The sequence below is a fragment of the Mycteria americana genome, chromosome 6 (genome assembly GCF_035582795.1).
Source record: "Mycteria americana isolate JAX WOST 10 ecotype Jacksonville Zoo and Gardens chromosome 6, USCA_MyAme_1.0, whole genome shotgun sequence".
NCBI lineage: Eukaryota > Metazoa > Chordata > Aves > Ciconiiformes > Ciconiidae > Mycteria > Mycteria americana.
In genome coordinates, this window is record NC_134370.1 from 27,589,625 (window position 1) to 27,611,681 (window position 22,057).

Consider the following 22,057-nt stretch of genomic DNA (forward strand, 5'->3'; position numbering starts at 1 on the left):
AAATCACTAGATTTTTCTCTCATTTCTAATGTCCCTGTGGTGAACATGAACAACTACCATAATAAGAATTAAAATTACTAGTCCTACCCCCTTGCCCCTTAAATGTACAGAAATATATTACTGAACAAACTACTCCTCCTGCTACTAATGCATAAAGTTCAGCCATTGCTCCTACAGATTGGTAAGATCATTTTATTTAATTTCCTTGATTTATAAGGAAAAGTTAGTCACAGTGCGATAAGGAAATGAGATAATTACCTGCAGAAAACTGTCTCGGCAGCAAAGAAATTCATTCTTCTTCATGATGGACTCAGATGTTAACACCAGTTCATTTTTACTAAGGGCTGGTTCACTTCGGCACGGATATACAGCCTTAAGAGGAAAAAAAATTACTTCTTCATATAAAACATATGCACATTGTAAAGACACAGAATATAGATACATACAATTGATTAACAGCATTCTTTAGTTTTGGTTGTTTTGTTGTTGTTTGGTGGTTTTTTTTTTTTTACTATATAATACCAGACTATTGTGAAGAGACGTTCCACACAACACTTCCGCTTACTTATGTAAATCTGGAGGTATACACACACACATTTCTAATTCTATCAATTTATTACACTCACATTACAGAACTCTGAACAGTCATTTCAGCAAAAGGCTTTTGTCTTTGTTGGGGGGTGGGGGGGCTGGGAGAACAACAGACAGACAAACAAACCACAAAACCAAAACCAAACAATTCCGTTCTTCAAATATCACAATACGTCCAGAGTTATTCAACAACACATCAGGCCTCTGACTTATGAGGCAGTTCAACACAAAGAACATGCATGTCTTGATTTAATAAGTAATTACTTTGTGTAATACAAGTCCAATCTAGTACTCAACTAAGCCAGTAGTAATTTATCTAGTGAGCTGGATATTAGGCCCTAGAAATATGTTTAAGCACAGAAGAAAATTCTGTTTTTCACAGCTTATACACAGTTTGGTCCTAGTTGCTCTGTTCTAATGTAAGGAAAAAAAAAATATCTATAACTCAGTATACACATACTGAAAGACTGACCAGGACCACTCAAAAAGGCAAGTTAAAAATAAATACTTCAACTGAAACAATTCTTCCCATAATTTACTACTTCCTCCTACATGCTTAATAGTCTTTTCGCACTTCCAACAAAGATTTCAGTAATCCTTACCCGGATATTGTCTAGAACTCGCTTGAATTCCAGTGGTTCATCCTTCCCTTCCATGGCTGCAGGATCCAAGCCATCTCCTCCATAAATAAACTGTATAATGTCACCAGTAGAACTTCTGACTGTCAAATCATACTGTGAGCAAAGATCTTCAAGTGATTTTACCAGCCGCCTCTGAAGGGGGAGAGGGGGGAAGTGCAAGGAAAGTAAATGGGATCTTTTTAAAAATAGCTATTGATTGGGATTACAAAAAGGATAGAAACTGAACTCAGGAAATAAATCTGACACAGTGATTAGCAGGCACGAAAACCTATTTTAGGTCATACATTATCCCTAGGACTTTACTGTACATTCCCCAGGGCTTTACTGTACATTCCCCAAAATGTGAAAGCCAACAATAACAAAATGTAAAGCAACAACACAATTCTCCACATTTACAAATTCCATCATATAGGAAACCTAATGCTAAGCTGGCAAGAACCTATTATAGTCTGAGGAATTTGGGGTTTTTTGACAGAACACACATATTCTTCCAATCAGGTTTATTTCTCAAGGGATACAACACTTTTTGCCTATGGAAGCAGTCAATGATTATTTTCACTGACAAAAAACCAAAGAGCACATTTGTCAAAGCCAGTAGGTGCTATTTTTCTACCAGTGTTAGCTACTTCTCCTACATTAATTCCTTGTATTGGGAAATCCCTTTACTATCATCTTCCTTCCTCCACCTCACAAAAAGAAGGCATGTTATGAAGCATTAGTGGTTAAAAACATTTTTACTTGAAAGATGGACTTCATTGTTCTATGAAAGTAAATTAGCTCACTAAAGAATATAAATTGGTATTTTTTTTTCACTGAGGAGGAAAAAGGTAAGATGAAATAATTTTTTTTTTTTTAAAATTCCAAAGTCTAAGTGCTACAATTTATTGACGTAGGGTGAAAGTTGATGAGGAAAAATATTTTGCAGGTTGCTTATTATATTTATATACATTTGTATATACTTACACACATGCAAACATTATTCCGGTAGTTCAGGAGACAAATGGTCTAATTAGTCACCCACCCCAAAAGGAACTGATTTCAGTCTTTGTAGAGTTCCTTGCATATCTCTGCACATGTCCCCAGCCCCAAATTATCTTGGCTTTTCTACTGCCTGTTGCACTGGGAAGAGGACTATACTTAAAATATTACTTAAATATTTTCACTGAAGTCTTAAGACTGCTCATAATAGCAAGAAGCTTTGTTGGAGGGACATTTATTTTCACAGGAGATATAGCCAAAGACACGAACACCTTACAGAACTTTTAAGTCCAAGTCTACATGGCCAAGCTGCCTGTTACCTAAAGAGGACAGATACTGAAAGGGAACTTTAGCCATATTTCTGTCATCCAGACAATCTTTTTTTAAATAACCTAAACCAAGCATTTGTGTTTTCTGTTTCTCACTGTTGAAATACCATATCTGAAAAAGCACTCACAACTCAAATCTATGCTATAATGTATGGACAAAACTTCCATCATTCACGTGAGTTTTAGGAACACACACTATGTAGAAAGCAGTCCTCAATAATTCCATAGAACAAGGGCTTTTATCACTCATATTCAAAAGGAAACAACTTAATACAAGCACGTTACTGTACCATTGCCTGAGGTCTGGTTTACAAACCTCACATCTACTGAGAATAGAGCAAAGTCATGTATTTCACAGTGTAAATTACTCTCTGTTACACTCAAAACAAACACACACAATGTATGCACTTCTCCCCCACCACTCACTTCAACATGCACATAAGAAACACCCTCCTTTTGCAAGACTGATAAAAATCCCACTCCACTGACAGTTACCTGCATATATCCAGTTTCAGCTGTTTTTACAGCCGTGTCAACCAGACCTTCTCGACCAGCCATTGTATGAAAAAAAAATTCAGTGGGAGTCAACCCAGAATAGAAGCTATTAGCAACAAAGCCTTTTGCTGCTGGGAGCTACAGAGAAGAATGGGAAAAAAATGGTTAAAATGCAATGCACGTTCTGTATGCATGTTACAGAAAAACATGTTGTATGTCATCTAAATTATTTCAGATAGTTAGCCAATACATACACAAACACAGAGCAATCATCTCAGCTGCACTGAACTTTGAAGTTCAATGTTTGTATTTTAGATCTGAATAAAGGCTTCAAAACCCTTGCCTAGTTCTTCCAAACTAATCTAATAGACTTTCTTCCTCCTCCTGCAAGCCTTGTCATGTTTCTAGCCATTCCTTGCAAACACTACACCAACTTCTAACACTTCGGCCTCCCTTAAAGTTGCAAAAAGTGAAAAGGCGGTAAGAACGTTCATTTTGCAATAGTATAGCAAAGGTATTTGCAGTGCTGAAGACTAAGGAATCCAGAAAAAAATATGACTGGAGGTATGTACTTAACTAATTCTTTCAAATGGTTTGCTTTCACCTCTGAGAAGAGTTCTTGCCAATGAACTCTACGCAGCCATCCCTTTAAGTCAAATCACACCAAACGGCCTCCATGATCACATAGAACAATATATAGACTACAAAGAGGTTCATCTTAGAAGATCACTTTTTGTTGTTATTTAACAGGTAGTGCTTTCTAAATCAGTAAAAAAGCTACAGTTAAAATTTAACTTTTACCTTCTCATCTAATCCATGAAGTATTTATCCTTCTTTAATTTATTCAGAAAAGAAAAGATTTTACCTGCAGAACTCAGAAGTTGAAATTTGGACATTTAGTGACAAATGCAAGTGTCATGGCTACCATCTGACTAACACACTAACAAGATTGATAGCTGGTACCTAGAACCTTCTCTACTGATCATTAGATTTCAGATAGCAGTTTAAAAAAAAAATGAATCTCACTGAATTGTATTAACAAGTGCATGAGACTCCTTATTGCTTCATGTAGAACAGAGCTCAGACATAGAACGTTCAGAGTAGCCCATGATATCTATCCTAGTGGAAAACAAACAAACAAAAAAACCAAAACAGACTGCAGAATGGTTTATCTGGCATGTTTCACCTGTCTAAAGATACCAACACACACCCAGCAGTAGTCCTGAAAAGTCTTAGTGCAGTGAAACAGAACGCAAGAGAAAAACTTTAACAAATTATTTTTAGGACTCTCAAGAGAACCAAAAATGTATCGTCAGACTTAATTTAATTTTACTAAATTAGAAAGGTCTAAGCAAGGCTTAGCTGTAAAAATTCAAGCTAACTAGACATCCTATGGCAATTCACAACACTCCTGTTAACTCCCAAATCCCATTCAAAACATTTTACATTCACCATATATGATCCTTTTCCTTCACCATGTCATGACAACACATCTTATTATGCATCCTTCTTAAAATGGTTTAAGGCAACTTGTTTCACTTTTCTTTACAGTGTATTGCAAACATACAGAATTACCTTAGAATGCTTCTCAAAGTGAGGCAAGGATCTGTTCTCAAATCCATCAGGAACTCGGGACCCACTGATAGCCTGCTGACCTACACAAGCAATCATCTGGGATATATTAATGAAAGAGCCTGAAAAGAAAGAAAGAAAAAAATCTCACTCAAATGAGGAATATCATTGCTCCTCTGATGAGCTATCTTCTCTTCTATGAAGATCTATTATTTAGCTTCATAATTCTTAAAAAATGCACTTAGGATTGCAACAGTTAAAGAAGCTTTTCTGTTACTTGTCCTGTTCATTTCAGCATTTATGCAGAGACTGACAACTAAGTTAGTCTATGATACAGCTAACAACTCCTTTAAAAATTTTTTTCTTTGGGTCACAGACATTCATGCCACTACTATTTGACTACAGTCCTTATATTATCCTGTTTTGTATTATGGATTGTGTTTTATACAACCCATGATCCTAACCTACATATTTTACTTCACAATTTCTTCAATAAACATATTTTAACAATATTTTTCATGAAGGGTTCAGTGTCTACCAAGATTCCTAGAACAAATTAAGTCACTAACTCAGAAGTTTTATTTGCTGAACATGTTTGCAAACAATGCCCCCCCATTATACACTTAATATATCCTTCTTCTTACGTTTCAGTATTTCCTTAGCAATACAAAATGTCACCCTGAGGCTTTCCACAATTTATTAGAGACAGATAAATATAGGGAAAGGGTTAAGTGATTTCTTCAAATTCTCATAGGAAACAAAGGAAAGTTCAGATGACAATCTGAGTTTAAAACAAGTATTTACTACACAGGTGGTCCTGCAGAAACAAAGCCGTGAAGATGGCAGAAATATTAGTTCCAATTCATAATATATAATTTCCAGTTGATTTTTGTATGTGATACAGATACTTGAAGTCAGAAATGCAACTGAAAACTTTTTACTGATGAATTAATTCAAGTCTTACGAAAATCTAAAGTTCCAATAGGATGTTTTTCAACTTGTACTAAAAATGTAAAGACACAAAAACTAGCACATCAGCTTGATTTTAATTAACTGTACCCAACCTGTACTTACTGAGAAGAGTCACTTCAAATCTATATGACATGAATTTAATACCTGAACAACTCACAGTATAAAACAAGCTTTAAAGACAGAACAAGTAATTTTGAGAATGTTGATGGAGCAAGCAATCTACTTCCAAAGTTTAGTTATCCCTACCTTTGGAACCACAGAGAGCCATGATAAGGGGACTGTTGCTCTTGTCCAGTTCTCTGAGACAGGCACTGCCAGCGTGATCTCTGATAACAGAGAGTTCTTTAAGGATTAAGGCCTGAAATCCAAGATTTCAGAGATTCAACATTCGTTAAAAATACTGTCAAAAGTGTTACTGTGTTAAAAACACAAACAGTACCGTATCACTTGCCAGCAATACCTTTGGTAGTCAAAGTGAATTCAAAATACATTAACGAGAAAGAAACCTAGACATTGCTTTGGGTAAAACAAGTTTAACTTTTACCTTGCACAACTTTCCAGTTTGCTGCACAAAAAGTCTTTGTTGGCATAAGACAGGGGTAGCCAGGGACATGACAACCTCTTTTGTCAGCAGCACAAGCTTAAGCTAAACTGAGCATTGAACTAAGCTCTAAGTCTCACTGTGCTACATGAAAGATTACCACCAAAAAAAAAAAAAAAAAAAAAAAGGTATTTTTGGACTGCTTTCAGAGAGTACAAGGCTGATATTTCCAATTGCTAAGAACATAACAAATGTATCAAAAAACCCCCAAACATTCTAGGACATACACAGGTGTCTGAAAAGAGGAAAAGACTGCAAAGACACTTCTTTCAGCCAGAGTGCCACTTCAAACTGGGCAACTGTGGCAGTACTACATCATAGGGTGGGGTTTTCAGGTTGGTTTTTTGTTGGTATTTTGTTTTCTATTTTTTTTTTTTTTAAGGTAAAAACTAGACGTTGTGTAAAACAATTAACAACGATGAAAAGAGTGTTCTTCAGCTGACTTCATTAAGTCCCTGTATATAAGCTTTTGGGCAACATTTATTGCTCTTCATCAAAATTTCTACAGAAAAAAGAAAAAAAACAGCATAATGAAAGTCCACTTAATTTTTGCCCTAATAAGGGGCAAGAAAACACTTGCATATAAACAGAAATGTAACTAAAGGAACATTTTGCTTCTTGGATTAGGTCCTTTGCTGCTACTGTTCTTTATTAACTCAGCAAATATTGATAAATGTAATTAAGCCTGTTCCAATTACCTTTGTAATTTTATCCTCTTGTATGTCACCCCAATACACCCAGCCAGGAGGAAGGGAGGATGTCAGTTATTTAGTATTTAGCTAACATTTTTAGATGCATACAAGCATCTAAATGTTAAGCCTAGATAGACTCAGCTAAAGTTGAGTACCTAGGGACCCCATTTGCTCGTATTTTTAGGTTTCAGAAGACAAATTTGAACTTCACAATTTACATGAATATATTCATGAAGTCTCTACTCTAAATACATAGTTATTTAAAGTAAAATTTTTACCTCTAGTGTCTCTTCTGCAGTACAACCAGGCTGCTGCTGTAGCTTGCCAGTGTTCAGAGCTTCAATGTATTCATCACATTTCTTATATCCAGCATTCAGGAGCTCATACTTAGCTTTTAGCAGGCCCTGCCCAGGAGTTACATCACCAATTCCAATTGAAAAGCCACGATTAGCTATTATTAAAAAAAAAAAAAAAAAAAAGAAAAGAAAGGAAAAGAAAAAGATTATACTGATAGCTCAATCTCATCTAGATAAAACAAATTAAAAGCAGGAAATACTATCACTGGGAACTTTATTTTTTCCTCCCATCATGTGACCATCATAAGCACTTCATAAACACAATCAGTTGTTTCACTGTTTGTCAGCTTCACAACTAGCTTATTTTTTTAAACGTAGTACATCATATTTTGAAGCAAAAATCTTGCTTGACTGCTCTGTATTTCTGCTTTAAGATACAATTTTACAAGGAAATGTACTTCCCCCGTTACTTACAAAGATAGACAGGAGCAAGCCTGGCTAGTCGTGACATGGCATCTGCAGCTTCTACCTGTCCCCAGTCTCTCAGCAAGATGTAGAAGATATTGTTCTTGGATCCTGAACCTAAGGTTCCTTTGTCCATACTGCCACTCATTAACTCACTGTTTTGAATTGTGACATCTAGAAATAAAAATGCAAAAGGAATTCATCGTTCTTCTAAAACATTACCTAAACTCTAGCAATCAGTTATGGAGTAGGTTTTAAAATAAAAGCTCTTTTCATGAAAAGAACAAAACCCAAAGACATACATTTAATGTATCTGTAGAAGTGCGTAAGTATGCAAGGGGAACAGCCTACAACCTGACCTTACCAACTTAAGTTAAAATTTCTTTTCCTTCTCCCTTAGAAAGGCAACTGTATGCAATTTAAGACTTGTGAGAAACATTGTGAATAATCCTTTTCATTAAAAATCTAAAAATAAACTTTGCTTCATTAATTAGAATAAAGTCTTCAATCAGTCTTATCTATCCAGAAATAAAGTCCTCAATCATGCATAATATAAATAAATAAATAAATTTGGTTTAAAGTAGAGCAACAAAATTTCAGAAGTGAAGTTACATTCTCTTATTCAAAGATTCTGATATTCAGTTCAACTCAATCATCTCTGGAGGCACAGTTTAAATTTAAAAGACATGCTGGACTCAGATGTCTCTTTAATTACAAGTATATCATAAAGACATCTGTCTTGCCTGTAGGCCTATACACACTTCCTCCTTTAGATGACTTCCTTTTGCTTCATCAGGAACCTTCCATTTCAGGCACTAAATCTTCCTTATAAGCTTTAGCCTTTAAGCAATTAAAAAGTATCTTCTGTACATGAACTTTAGACATATTTTCTATGAAAGCAGTACAATATATGTTCATCCTCAACTTCATTATGCATCTTTCAAAGAAGAACTGGCATATGTAGATGGATACAATTTAAATCATTTTATGTAGAACACTGTAGATGTTTGCACGCTATACTCTATGCTCAATGTTTTCAATGTGAATTTAGGTAATAATCTTCTTGAACCAGAATTCACTGCTCTATTACTTATTATATACAATCAAAATATGATACCAGGATTTCTTGAGACTTTGGAGAATTTGCAGAGAACTTTCTGAAGAGAATTAGTGTTGCTTCAGAAATGAAGTTGTTTCAGAGAACTGAACAGAGCCACCAATGAAATCCGAAAGTTTTCTGCACCATCTGCTACTGTTAAAGTCAGAAAATGGTAATTTTTCCCATACTTCCTAAAATGAAAAGACTGCCGAGCAAAGAAGATGGCCTATGTTCACACTCCTGTGAACAGGATTGCTTTGTTGCCTTTCATCCCACATTCCTTAGAGGCTGAAAAAACCCTGTGCCACCATGTTTATAATGAACTTCACAACCACAGAGTGGTTCTGTCTTCTCTCAGAGTCTGGTGTAGAGTGGATTTGAGTCCCAATTGGTAAATTCTTTCTCACATCAACATTATATGACAGAATTACTGTAAATCAATGGTTCCTCCCTAAGTTCCTTAACTCACACTTCTGAGCAGCAAGGAGCCAAGCTAATCCTGCCTGCTCAAGTTCTTTTCCAGCTGGTACCTCATGAATGGTAAATTAATAACACGGAAAGCATTGCTCATCTCCTACAGCCTCTTCAACCCTGATGCTTTGCATTCTATCTGCCACTGACTTCCCTAACTGGAAGGATACAGATGGTTTGATATCCTAGGGATTCCTATCTTCCCTACATATCCTAACTCCTTTCACTGTTTGACTTCTAATCCCTGTATCACTTACTCCCCTTAAGATATTAAATTTTTCCATTTGCCCTCTGCACAGCCATTTACTAAGCTTCTTTGCTTTTATCTCTCTCTCACCTTCAAATACTGCGTTAGTATCACGACAAGCCTAGCATCATACAGAAGAAATTTTATTACAAGAAAACACTCAAGTCTTTTCTTTGGTGTTCAGCATGACTTCAACTCTTGAGAAAAACGGCATAATTTTATTTTTCACTTCAAGAATACTTATGTGAAGTACTGCTTTAACTTCTACAGTGAGCTCAACAGCAACAAATTCAACAAAACAATAGCTACAATTTCTTTGAAGACTTCCAAACCACAGTTTTAGAAGTGTCACTCACAAGAATCATTGTAACACAGGTCTTCCCCTTTGCCACAATACTGTTTGCCCTTGGTTCGTAGATTGGCTTTTACAGGACAATCATCACTGGGTTTGAGAATGAGGCTGAAAACCTGTTTTCCTGTCCAGAGTGTTACAGGCTTAGAGAAACAAAAGGACAAGAATTAGGATTACAGAGTTTATTCTACAACTACAGTAAAACAGCAAGAATTTAACTGTAAAACTGAACTATACTTGTAGAAGTGCATAGTAACAATCCTTTGAATAGGGAAGTATTATGCACCTTTCTAGATATAAAAACGCTGACTGCTGAATGGTTATCCTTTACATATGGGTACATGTACGCTTTTAGAGAAACATGCTCTATTGCTCCCTCTTACTCTCATGTTTCCCTTTCTGATTAGAAGAGGGAACAACAACAACAAAAAAGATGCTGCTGTCATTTCATTTCCTGAAGAGGTTGCAATATTTATAATTCCTTCTTTAGAGAGTGCCTTTGGTTTAAATTTTTAGGAGGTTAAAGATTCATATAATTATGTACTCCCCTCAGCTGTAGTTAAATGTAAGTAACTGTCACAGCTAGCACTAAAATTATTTATTTGGAGTGACAGAAGCAGTCAAAGAATCACTGCTCTTAGCTATCAGCAAAAGTTCATACAAATTTATAAAATTCACATTAGATACTGCCCATAAATGCTCTGACCTTGCTTTAAATTAGTATTATTCATTGGTATTTCAATTTCACTTTCTGAATTTCCCTAAGATTACACTTATTGTTTTGAAATTAAATAAAGGGTACAAAAAAAATTACTAATACTTAGTATTTAACAAATTTGAAAATATACCAAACTCTCTTCAAACAATAGTTTGCCTCAAATACAAAATTAATCAAATACAGACACGCTTAAATGTATGTGAATGAAGGCTTAAGAGACCCTAATCTAATAAATGATACTATAACTCTCTTCAAAGTTTGTGACAAATACACAAATACTCTGCCCTTCATAATAAATATTTTGTGTACATGATGTAACAGCAATAACAAAAAAACCCAACCCCCAAACAAAAAACAAAACAAAACAAAATAATCACATAGCACTCATCCTCTTTAATCTCCAACACATTGCCAGATTAACTAAAGCATACTATTTCCCAGGTTTACCATCTCCTAAATTTGGCATACTGAAACCTAGAACTGTTGAGCATTTCAGAACAGGAGGGCACCCAAGGAATAACATAGTTTCTCCACTTAGCCCCATATTAGTCTGCACAGCCCGTAACAGTGAGGGTCACTAAGAATAGCGTATCTTCTACTGACCATCAATAGCCAAGTGGTCTGCAGCACAGTAGCAGGATAGTAGCAAAGCTATATTTGAACCCTGAAGAAACCCTGCATCTGGACTGCAACATCCAAGGTTGACTCTCTTCAGCATCGGGAACCATCAAACAGCTTCTGCATAGCTTTGACCCTGAAATCTGATCCTTGCACTTTACACTTCACAAATACAAAATCTCATACAAAACTAACGTCAGAGAAAACAAGAACTGTCTCTGCTGAGAACATCACCATGGGTCAAGAACATACAACAGAGAAAGTCTTAGTAACATTAAAAAAATAATTTGACACACCTTCAGAATTGCTGGAGGTGGAAGACGAACTTTAATCTTTTCATCCTTGCCAACCAGGATAGAAGCAATAATTTGACAGGCTTTGGCTCGATCAAAAAAGGTATCTTTTAATGTAAGAAGATAGGCACCTAGAATGTAAAAAATTATTAATGTGACAGACTAAAATGAAATTAACTTTAAAAGCTATTGCATATTCAGTATCAATGATTTCATTCTAATACTAGTTACCTACTTACTATGCAAAATTACAATAGTTTAGACAGCTTCAGTTGTAAATCCTTTCCAGAATTTTTTTTTAAATTGCTCCACACTCAAATTTCTAAAAATTAAAACGAGTGCATTTCTGTAATCTATTCTCCCTCTCAGACTCTATCCTATACGTAAAAATAAGGCCTTGGTATTAATTCTTGTACACTTTCTTCCTTATATACATTGGACATTTCCCAAAGAATTAAGGAAACCCGAAGGTACTTACTGTAGGTTAAAACAAGTTTTTGACTAATGAATTCAACTCCTCTACTATAATCATAAGCCGTTTACATTGTCTACTTAATGCATACAAAGATCCCAAACTTTCATTTTCTCTGCTAGAGAAACACTGCAAAACATACACAAAGGTAATAATAATTGCACCTACAAAGGCAGACAGTATCAGAAGGGATTCTGAGGACATCATTATATTTCAGACTAACAATGGCCTTACTTTCCTAATGTCACTTTGACTTGTGAAAGGGGAAATTTATTAATTAATATAGAAAAATTCTGGAAAAGAGGGAAGTGATTCTGAAGAAACAACTGTTAAATCACACAGCTCTAAAATAAGCTCATATACACACCTGTGAGGAAGTCCTGAATAGCAGCGATGAGAGGTTCTCCATTTCTTGGCGTTACCAAGTTTGCTTTAGTCTGTATGACACAAGAAACAAAAAAATTACGCATTTGAAGACACCAATATTTCATTTGTTATTCAGAAGGAAGCTTACCATTTAAGACAGTTACTTTAGAAAAAATGGTAAAAGCTTATTCTAAATCAAAGTACAGCTGTCTTCAAAAAGCTAGAAAAAATAAACCAGAAGTTTCAGTTCACTACAGTCCATGCAAATCTATTGACAGTTAAGGAATAATTTGAGAATAGTTACTGGAAATTACATATTCTGTTTCCAAAGCAGAAGTTGCAATCAACTTAATGTGTTTGGTAGGTTACTGTTCAAACAGGACAGGGAAGGGAAGACAGGCTAGCTTTGAGAATCTGAGAAGGGACAAAAGAGGTTATGCTCACTACAAGGAGCTAGTGAAATATTGCAAGTTTTGTGGTCCCTACTGATATGTCAATCAAGCTAGCCACTTCCACTAGCCCTATTTTCTTATGCCTTACTCAGACTACTGCTTCAGTTAATCACCCTCACCTATGCAGCACAGCTTTGCCTGAACTGTTCACAGGCCCACACAAATCTGAATCACACTTTGGTGGGGGTAAGAAGTAGTTTTCTTTTTAAGCTCCCAAATCAGTTCAGCAAGCCAATACACACTGCAGCCAACAGTTGTGTTGGTACTTCTGCAGTAGGAGTGGCAATCAGTCACCCTAAAGGACCAATGTACTGGAAAATCCTCAGATTGTTGCTACTGACTCTAACACCACAGATCAATGCCTGCAATCATCAGATCCCTCTTTGCCTACCCTCCCTTCTCCCTTTTTTACCTGCCCTAAGAGCCTACTGTCTCCTGCCTTCTCCAGTATAAGCACACCATTGCTGCCTCAATTCCAGTTGGTCTGACTGCCTGCAGTTGCTGGGCTGTCAGACCAGAAAGCAAAGTATGTATCTGTTTGGTAACAGAGCCACCATGTTTTGGTAGCAATCACTAAGGACAGTCAGGCAGAAACATACTAATCTACTTACTTAAAACCACTGAATTTTCCACAGATGCTAAATGTAAGTCTATTAGATGACCATTGTGTAACAGTCCTAATTTATTCTAAAACTTCTTTTTGCAGAGTTTTCAGGCAGCTTCACAGTCGCACATTATCCATACCTAGGAATCCTCATAATATTTCAGATTTCACATGTAAGTTAAGAAATATGGTGCTCAGCCTATCTGTCACTAGCAAAATCCCAACCCCAACATTATCTACATACCCCCATTAAAACAAGCGCTTCTGCTTTTGCTTCTTCTGTCTGAGGAAGGTGAAGGTTCATCTCATCTCCATCAAAGTCTGCATTGTATGGTGTACAGACACATTCATTAAATCTGAATGTCCTATGAGGTTTTACTCTAGCCTGGGGGAAAAAAAAAAAAAAAAAAGTGATGCACATGCAGTCAAGCGTGCTAAAAGATGAAACACCATGCCCAAGCATTTCCTTGGAGGCTTTATCCTTTCTTTTTATTACAGACATGAGTCAAAATTTCTGATTATAGGATTTAACTCAACGAGGAACTGACAGAAATTGTACTCAGGTTATGTTATACAAATGGAGCTAGTAACTTCCACTATTAAGAATTTATACAACACACAGAAAACAGCATGCTTTGTAGAGATCACATCAACTCTACAAAATTGAAATGCTTACACAAGAACAAATACCGTGGTCAGTTATGGCTATTAACAGAATTGTCCAGACAGCATACTGCCCAGTTACACATCAACTCCCATGCAAAAGCACAACTGCACTGTATTCATGCTCATCCCCACGTGATGTTTCAGAAGAAGCTGTTTATTTTTGTGTGTGCAAGAGAGAAACACCAGCAAAGGTAAACCACCTAATATTCAGCGATGCACTACCTGTATGTTAGGCTGTGTGTGCACTTACAATGTGAGCCATGATGCTCAGCTTATGAAGAGAGGGCTGTCGATTGAATAGGACTATGTCGCCATCTATAAGATGGCGCTCCACGATATCACCAAACTTCAGCTCCTGGGCCATCTTTTCTCGGTTTCCGTATTTCAAAAACCTTACAGTAACACATAACAATGGAGTCAGAAGAAATAAAGTCAGAACAGTGTAAAGACAACTGAAAATAAATTCTGTGTTTATAATGCAAGTTCTTCCATTAAATGTTGGAGTATTTGTATTACAATAACTAGAAGACAAAACTGGTGTGGATTGCATCATTAAACATCAGCCCTGCTGCTATTTTAAATAATGAACGTATTTATGACATTAGTTAAAGCTACAGTTATTAGTTAAAAAAAGTAAGAAAAAAATCTATTTACAAAAACAAAGAATTTGCTTTAATTGTATCAGGGAGTATAGGCAGTTTCACTCATATACTACCACTTCTTACTACCCATAAACTGACTGGAGATTAGCTCTCCCATAAAAACAGCTAGTACAACGTGCCCAAAACTGCCTGTTTTCATTTATCTCTGTACTACACCCTCTATTCCAAATAAGAGAGACTCAGTCATTAAAAAAAAAAAAAAAATCTAATTGCAGTTCATGATCATTAGTATGTACACTTAAGTTTAAATCCAACAGGTTATCTAAGAAATTTTACACTAAATCTGAGGAGATAATGACAATTTTTTTTGTTACTGCCCTTTATGAAAGATTCTAAAAATAAATTTTAATCCCTGTAGGTATAACTGTTTTCACACAGCAGTAAGAACAAGTTGATGGGGAGATAAAAGTGAATCATTACAGGTAAGCATGATACCTTTTCATCTGTGTGTGCCTTTGCTGTATGAAGTTGGCTCCAGGATGAACGTCAGGACCATTACGGACAAGTTTCCTCATAAAAGTAATATTTGCTTTATTCACCTGTTGCATAAAGACTTCAATCAGAAACAAATGAAACACCTTTCAGTACCTCTTGTTTTTGGTGGTGGCTTTTGCATTTTCAAATTTTAGGCTCAACAGACAACGCCCCCCCCAGCTTCCAGCTGCTGAAGGGAAAAGGGAGGAGGGAATAGAGGAGGAAAATGTAAGCCAATCTTACAGCAGAACATCAGAGTGAAATTAAATTAAAAATGTGGCAAGTAAATTCAGAAATAAAAATACCCAACCACTCCTTAGACAGATACACTAACAAACATATGAAGCTATGTATGAGTTCAAAAAATATCAAGCAAAACTCTTCTCTCTTGATATGTCACTCCTTACACCATACACAGTACTTGCATATATCTGATAGTACAACCTTCATTTACCAGCAGCAACAGAACTGGCAAAGCGTCACTGAATGACATTTTGAACATAAAAGCAACACATTCACTCCCTTTTATAGTAAGGTTATAAAGAAGGACAACACTGATGTCTGGTTTAAAAAAAAAAAACAAAACCAAAAAACCCCCCATAGAACAGGTTTTGCTTCTATACTACTTACCTTTTCAGGAAAGGTTAGTATTTTAGCAACATGAATAGGCACTGCTACTTCATCTATTCTTAAGTTAGGATCAGGTGAAATTACTGTTCTGCCAGAGAAATCCACTCGCTTTCCAGACAGATTGCCTCTAAACCGACCTACCAAAATAAGCAATTGAAAACTCTTTTATATAAAAGTTGTTTTCAAAATATTATCTGTTAAGACAGGACATTAGAAAATCCTTCAAGGTACATCACTAAAGCACAACACAATAGTAGCAGAGAGATGCTTTGGAATAGCAAATATTTGTGGCTTAATTAAAAAAAAAAAATTAAAAACAACTTTCTAGACAAACCTTGCTTTCCCTTAAGTCTCTGAACAAAACCTCTGGTCCATTTTTTAGGTGCCATGTTGAGAGGAATTCCTGAGAGCTCACTGTTAATGTACAGGGCACACTGCAGTTGAAGAAAGTCCCAGTCTTCCATAATCATCTGTGTTTTGGCTCCTGATATCCTATGCTAAGCAAAATAGTCATCCAGTTCAGAAAAGAAATATAATAACACATATTAAACTAGCAAAGAATTTTTTCTGATATGAGTAAACTCTTCTCTTGAAAATAATGTTAAAAAATGTTCATACATTGGAATGAAAAAGGCGAGATAACTTTATAACAGGATGCATATTGCTATAGCATAAGGCCATTCACAAGAGAACCCAGCAAAAAATTTCTTTTGACTAGCACTGGCTTTGGACAAATGCTTGCAAAACTATATATTTGTTTAAATTATATTTTTCCCAAGCCACTGAAGTTAAGCTAATATAACTTCACAGCCAGGAAAATCACCAGTAGTTAATTTTTCAATCGCGGGAGTTCATGCTCACTTGATTTTGTTTTCCTGATAAAAGACCAGTTTTGAAAAGCCTGAAAAGTATTAGTCTGGTAGAACTGTTCTTCTAAACAAATGATAAATTGACGAATTTACTTTAGACTCAATTTGATAACCATGTTAACTGAAACCTGATTTCTTAAGAACAGATGGTGGAATGAAGGACAAAGATGTAGTAAAAAAAAAAAAAGAGGAAGGTCTACATGAAAAAAAAAAAAAAAACAATAGGTATGTTTTCATTGTAAGTGACCACTCAAAAAGTGTCATAGCCATGGGAGGGGAAGACGACAGACGGACAGACAGAAAGACAGACAGGAAGAAAAAAGAAAAGAAAAAAAAAAAAGGAAAAAAAAAAAGAAGAGAAGAGTTTACGGAGCAGAACTCAAACGATAAAACATTTCCCATGATCCACCAGCAGATCTTCAGCAGGTCCTACACTGCAAGCAGCCAGTCAGCCAGCTCCATTTGAAGCAAGTTTCTCTATTTCTTCCAATAAAATCCCAAACGACATAGCAGTACAGTACAGACTGCTTGCTAGATTGTAAGCAGTAAGACAAGTAAAACAACTTGCTATATTCAATTCTAACCGAATCTTTTCAAAGGCAACAGTCTCTGAGAGCTTGAAGGATGACTCACCTTTTTTATTACATCATTGAGGAAAATGATCTCTGTCAGTTTCATTGTTAAGTCATCTTCATTGGTGCCAGACTTCAAGTCACTCACCACAGATGGTCTGATACACAGTGGTGGCACTAAGAGTCGCGTGAGGATCAAATCTGAAGGTTTACCTGCTTCTGGGTTCATTAGAAGCAGAGGGATATCTTCTGCTCGGATTCTTTTGAAGAGGTTCAATACTACTAAAGGATTTAAGTTTTCCTACAAAATCCATTGGAGAAAGGGGGAACATACCATTATGTAACAGTTTCAACGCTTCCCCCCTCCCCTCATTTACTAGTTGTTCAAAAAGAAAGTATTTTAAAATAAGACAAATAGATAAGAACTATTAATGCAAACAAAGCTATGTTTTATTCTGAACCAATGCTTTTAGCATCTCAGGTACTAACTTGCTATTTTCTTTCCTTTCTTTTTTTCCTTATACATCAGTGTTTACTTCTCATCATGTTACTCCCTTTTTTTAAAGTTAACTGAGAGTATTTCATAGTTACTGGTCAAAGCAACTCCATAAACCTCTTGCAACAAACTTATGGTACATTGCATTCATGTTATTAGTAGGAACTAATGTGAATCACAGTACTTTCTAGAGCTTTTTTTAAAAAGCTCATTTCTCTCTTCTTAGTACAGCTACTGCTGCAGTATAAGAAACTCCAGATATTCGCTACTTTTTCTGTCTAAATATGTACCCCAGGATCTTCCCAGCTTTCAAAGAGCAGAAGAAAACAAAACTGCACACAACGCAAGGCTGAATGAAACAAAAGGTTAGATAATTAAGTCTCCTCTCTCCTTCTCAACATTAAGTTCTTCTGAAGAAAAAAAAAAAATCTGTCTATTGTAACAATCTCAGAGCTACAGTAAATCTACACATCCACGCAGAGCTTCTATGGGCCTTTCTTCTCCCTCTTCCAGCTTATGGAAGTTTCACACACCAAGAATATTCCCCCCTTCTTTACAGACAGAAAGCTATGTATCAGAACATTCCAATAAACTAAATATCTCATTTTTGCAAAGTTACCATTATTGCAAAAAATACAAACATTCTTCAAGTGTCTTTTGGTATATTAAAATCTTGGATCATCACAAGGCTTAAACTGCTACATTGAAAACCTTTGAGGAGTTTTATTTCAAGCACAAAAACTAGCAGAAAATTTAAGTCATAATAAAATTCACCTGAGCTCTTCCCAGTAAGGGTTCTACTTCTTTGTTATGTTCTATGGCAGTTTCAAAGGACTGGAGAAAAGTAGATACTATCGGATCTACCACTTTCTTATTGGTCTTGTACTTTTCATGTATTATTTTCAACAAACCACACTTCTTCACAGTTCCTGCAAGCAAATAAATTTTTTTTTTAAAAAAACCAACAAAAGTGTCAAACAAAAACCCCCAAAATTTAAAATGAGTAAGCTACAGTTCCAAAACTAGTTAAACCTTCAGTGAACACAAGAATAAAATAAAACTGTCAGCTTTATTAATCAGTTTCCTAAATTCACAAAACACAAAGAGGACAATCAGGTCATATCTCCTTGTATGGCTGGCTTGGTGTGCCTAGATCATGCCATGGCTTCTGAAGCTGAAAGCAGATGGTTTAGCTCACACTTTAATTCAGCTTCCCCTCAATCACAGCAGATATTTTTTTTTGAAGTAAGAAGTTCCCACACTAAAAACAGGACTAAGATGTGCCATTTATATATCATCCCACTATCTTCTAAAGTGATTTTGGACGTGAATTGTAAGAAGAATCTGATAACTGTTTTCATGTCATGCAGGTAATAGTATTCATAAAACTTCCACAAGTGCTTTCCAAACTCAATTATTTTTACTGAAGTATGCTGACCTACCACTTAATTTTGTAAATGCCTATTGTGTGTGCCCCTTATATGTGTATGTGGCACTTATAATGAGGCAGCTCTCTATTTATTCAGGCTTTTGATCATTACAACAAACAATCCAAAATTTTCATACGTTAAAAATGTAAAAATTAAAGTTATGAATTAACCATCCACTGTGAATCTGTAACACTGCAAGTCCTTTAACAGCACTATCACTTGATCAGGGTACATGAAGAAGAAAATGTATTTTGAAAAACAAATGTGAAATCTTATTAAGCTACTCTGCCCTGAAGAACAAACTCCAGTGTAACCCAAGATCATTACAGCTCAAATACTGCCAAACTGCAGAACATATCCTCCTAAAGGATGACAAACACATCTAATATTAAGAAAGATAATTTAATATAATGATGAAAAATGAAGCTCAATCAAAATTAAAGTCTACAAATGCTTCTAAGTTAAGGCATTGATCACTGACAATAGTTCCCAATATTTTTAAAAACACGTTAAACAGGCGGGGGGAAGTTGCCATTACCTGATTCTTAATAGAGGCCAGAGAGAACACCCATTAGCTGTGGAATGAACAAGGACATTCAAGATTTTGATGCCTATTATAACCACAAAGGTAAAAACCATCCCAGTAGATAACTATCACTAACTGCTAAAGCCAACACTCACCATTAAAGGCACCACAGTAAGGACAAGTGTTTTTCTTTCGGCACTTTTCAGACACTTTCTTTTTTAGTCCCCTCTTCTGAAGATACGTAAGGCCAGGTCGCTTCAGGTAATCCAAAAACTGTTTTTTTTCTTCCACCGACAGCATGATACGGCAACAGGTTTTGCAGATCATCTTAAATGTAAATGCATACAAACAGTTGTTTAACAGACATATGCAGAGTTGTAACATCGTCTACTATAACTTAAGTTCTTCAACAGAGGGCAGTTTGAAATACAACCATCTTGGTTGAAACACCAATTCATATGCTGTAATACACAAAAAAAAGCACATGGAAAAAAAAATACAGTCAATGTGCCAAAACCTCATCTAAGCTCTGCAGGATCTTAAAAATCCAGATATAAAGCAAACAGAGCTTTGATTTACTGGGATGTCCGAAAAGGCAAGCTATACCGCATATATTTAATTGAAACTACTACAGAAAAATAATGGACTAAATTAATCAGTCTGAAATTATATAAAATAAAATGCATGTATTTACATCACTAAGAGTGATATATAAATACATTTATTTTACAAAACACAAGATGCACAAAGATAAAAATTATAATACAACTTTATTTTGGTCTTCTCAATTACTCTTTCAAGCATCATCCTTTCTGACAATTTCCTTTTTCTAGACTAGAAACTGATGACAAATCGTAATTGTGTTTACCTGTAAGATGCCTATCACAGCTTTGAAGTATCCAACATGAAAACAGGGCAATTCTAAGTCAATGTACCCATAATGTCCTAAACAATCAGCTAGATTTTTTCCACAGGTTTCACAGGGACGGTCTTTTTCACTGGTTCCCTTTGGGAGGAGGGGAACACACACATAGAAAAAAATATTAGCTGTAATCAACTGAATACATAGAAAATGCAACAGTTCTTAAGCTAGTCAGCTATCCTGACAGCAGACCCACAGCGCTTACTCCTTTTTCCCAGCATCAGAAGCATGTCAGTAGCATTACATTCACTCCAAACCTTAAGAAAGGTGTCTTTCACATGCCGGGCCTACTGATACCAGTGACATTAACTCATACAGCTTTTGCAACTGATCTACAGCCCGCTAATCTACAAGATACTATTTCATAGATGGATGTCTCTGGGTGTCCCAACAGCTAGGCAGAAAGAACTTATCTCCTGCCTCAAAAGAATGCTTTCCTGAACCATCCAAAAGCAGGAAGAAAGTAGCTGTCACTGCAACTGACAGTCTATGCAATTCAAGTAGAGACATATTTGCACGTATTTCGGATGAGCAGTAAATTTCAGTCATCCCAACTTAATTTTAACCACGTCAAGTAATTCTACAAAAATAGTTGGAAAATAAATGGTTCTCACCATGCGATGGTCAAGTACTCCATACTGCAGCGGAGAGTGATGGTTGTCCTGACTATACAAGTTTTTGCTAACCACTTGAATGTGAGCTTGCTGACGCATCTCTTCTGGAGATTTCATGCCAAAACAGATGTGGCTTCTAGAATAGGAAATTTCACATGTATGTATGTGCACATGTATATGCAGGCATACATATAACTACAGGCATGCAGTTATACACAGGTATATTTAAAAGCAATGCAGAGGAGCCTAAGTTGATTGACAATATCGCTGAAGCAGGTTCTTTTTGGATAACTATAAAGAACGGCTGTTTTGCAGTGAGTTGGTGGTTTACATCTGGGAGATCTATGGACGCTCTCGGGCCAGCCTACAGCTGCTCACACATCCAGCGTCCAGCCACCCACGAGCCTCGCCAGCAGCCTGAGCCAAGGCCCACGCCAGCGCTTTTAAAAGGGAGCTAGCCGTAACATCAGGCACCCCCGCTCCCCTGCACACTAAACTTCTTCCCAGGCCCTTTTATAGCGGTCGTGCCACACTCTGGGATTTCTGCCGCTCGCCACCGCAGCCACCGGGCCCACCCCGCGGCAACGCCGGGTCCCTCGGCGCGGGGCGCCGCGCAGCCCCGGGCAGCGGAGCAGGCGCCCAGGAGCCTCCCGCCGCGCAGGACGCCGCAGGGGCCGCCCCACTCACATTTTCTTGGCCACATCCGTCTCCCTGAACTGCTCCTTCACCATGGCGGCGGCGGCGAGGGCCCGGCGGCAGCCGCCGAGCGTCCGCGGGTCTGCACGCGGCGGCGCAGAGCCCGCCCACCCGGCGGCGCAGAGCGGAAGCGGCGCGGAGCGGCCTCCGCCGCAGCGCCCCCTGCTGGGGCACGC

General features: G+C 36.7%; 1 protein-coding gene across 1 annotated transcript in view; it reads right to left on the reverse strand.

Annotated features, from left to right (window-relative positions):
* The window catches only part of POLR3A (RNA polymerase III subunit A), a 39,381-nt gene extending 17,350 nt beyond the window's left edge, over positions 1-22,031 (reverse strand). Inside the window, exons 1-21 of the mRNA XM_075505167.1 lie at positions 21,873-22,031; positions 21,186-21,321; positions 20,518-20,655; positions 19,805-19,976; positions 18,468-18,622; positions 17,259-17,498; positions 16,091-16,253; positions 15,757-15,893; positions 15,088-15,191; positions 14,241-14,382; positions 13,569-13,709; positions 12,270-12,339; positions 11,434-11,561; positions 9,806-9,944; positions 7,642-7,806; positions 7,150-7,322; positions 5,825-5,936; positions 4,610-4,728; positions 3,035-3,172; positions 1,194-1,364; positions 259-372 (exon numbers count right to left, since the gene is read on the reverse strand). Coding sequence (XP_075361282.1) covers positions 259-372; positions 1,194-1,364; positions 3,035-3,172; positions 4,610-4,728; positions 5,825-5,936; positions 7,150-7,322; positions 7,642-7,806; positions 9,806-9,944; positions 11,434-11,561; positions 12,270-12,339; positions 13,569-13,709; positions 14,241-14,382; positions 15,088-15,191; positions 15,757-15,893; positions 16,091-16,253; positions 17,259-17,498; positions 18,468-18,622; positions 19,805-19,976; positions 20,518-20,655; positions 21,186-21,321; positions 21,873-21,916 — 2,901 coding nt within the window. The 5' untranslated portion in view covers positions 21,917-22,031. The remainder of the gene's footprint in view (positions 1-258; positions 373-1,193; positions 1,365-3,034; positions 3,173-4,609; positions 4,729-5,824; positions 5,937-7,149; positions 7,323-7,641; positions 7,807-9,805; positions 9,945-11,433; positions 11,562-12,269; positions 12,340-13,568; positions 13,710-14,240; positions 14,383-15,087; positions 15,192-15,756; positions 15,894-16,090; positions 16,254-17,258; positions 17,499-18,467; positions 18,623-19,804; positions 19,977-20,517; positions 20,656-21,185; positions 21,322-21,872) is intronic.
* Between the last annotated feature and the right edge of the window lie 26 nt (positions 22,032-22,057).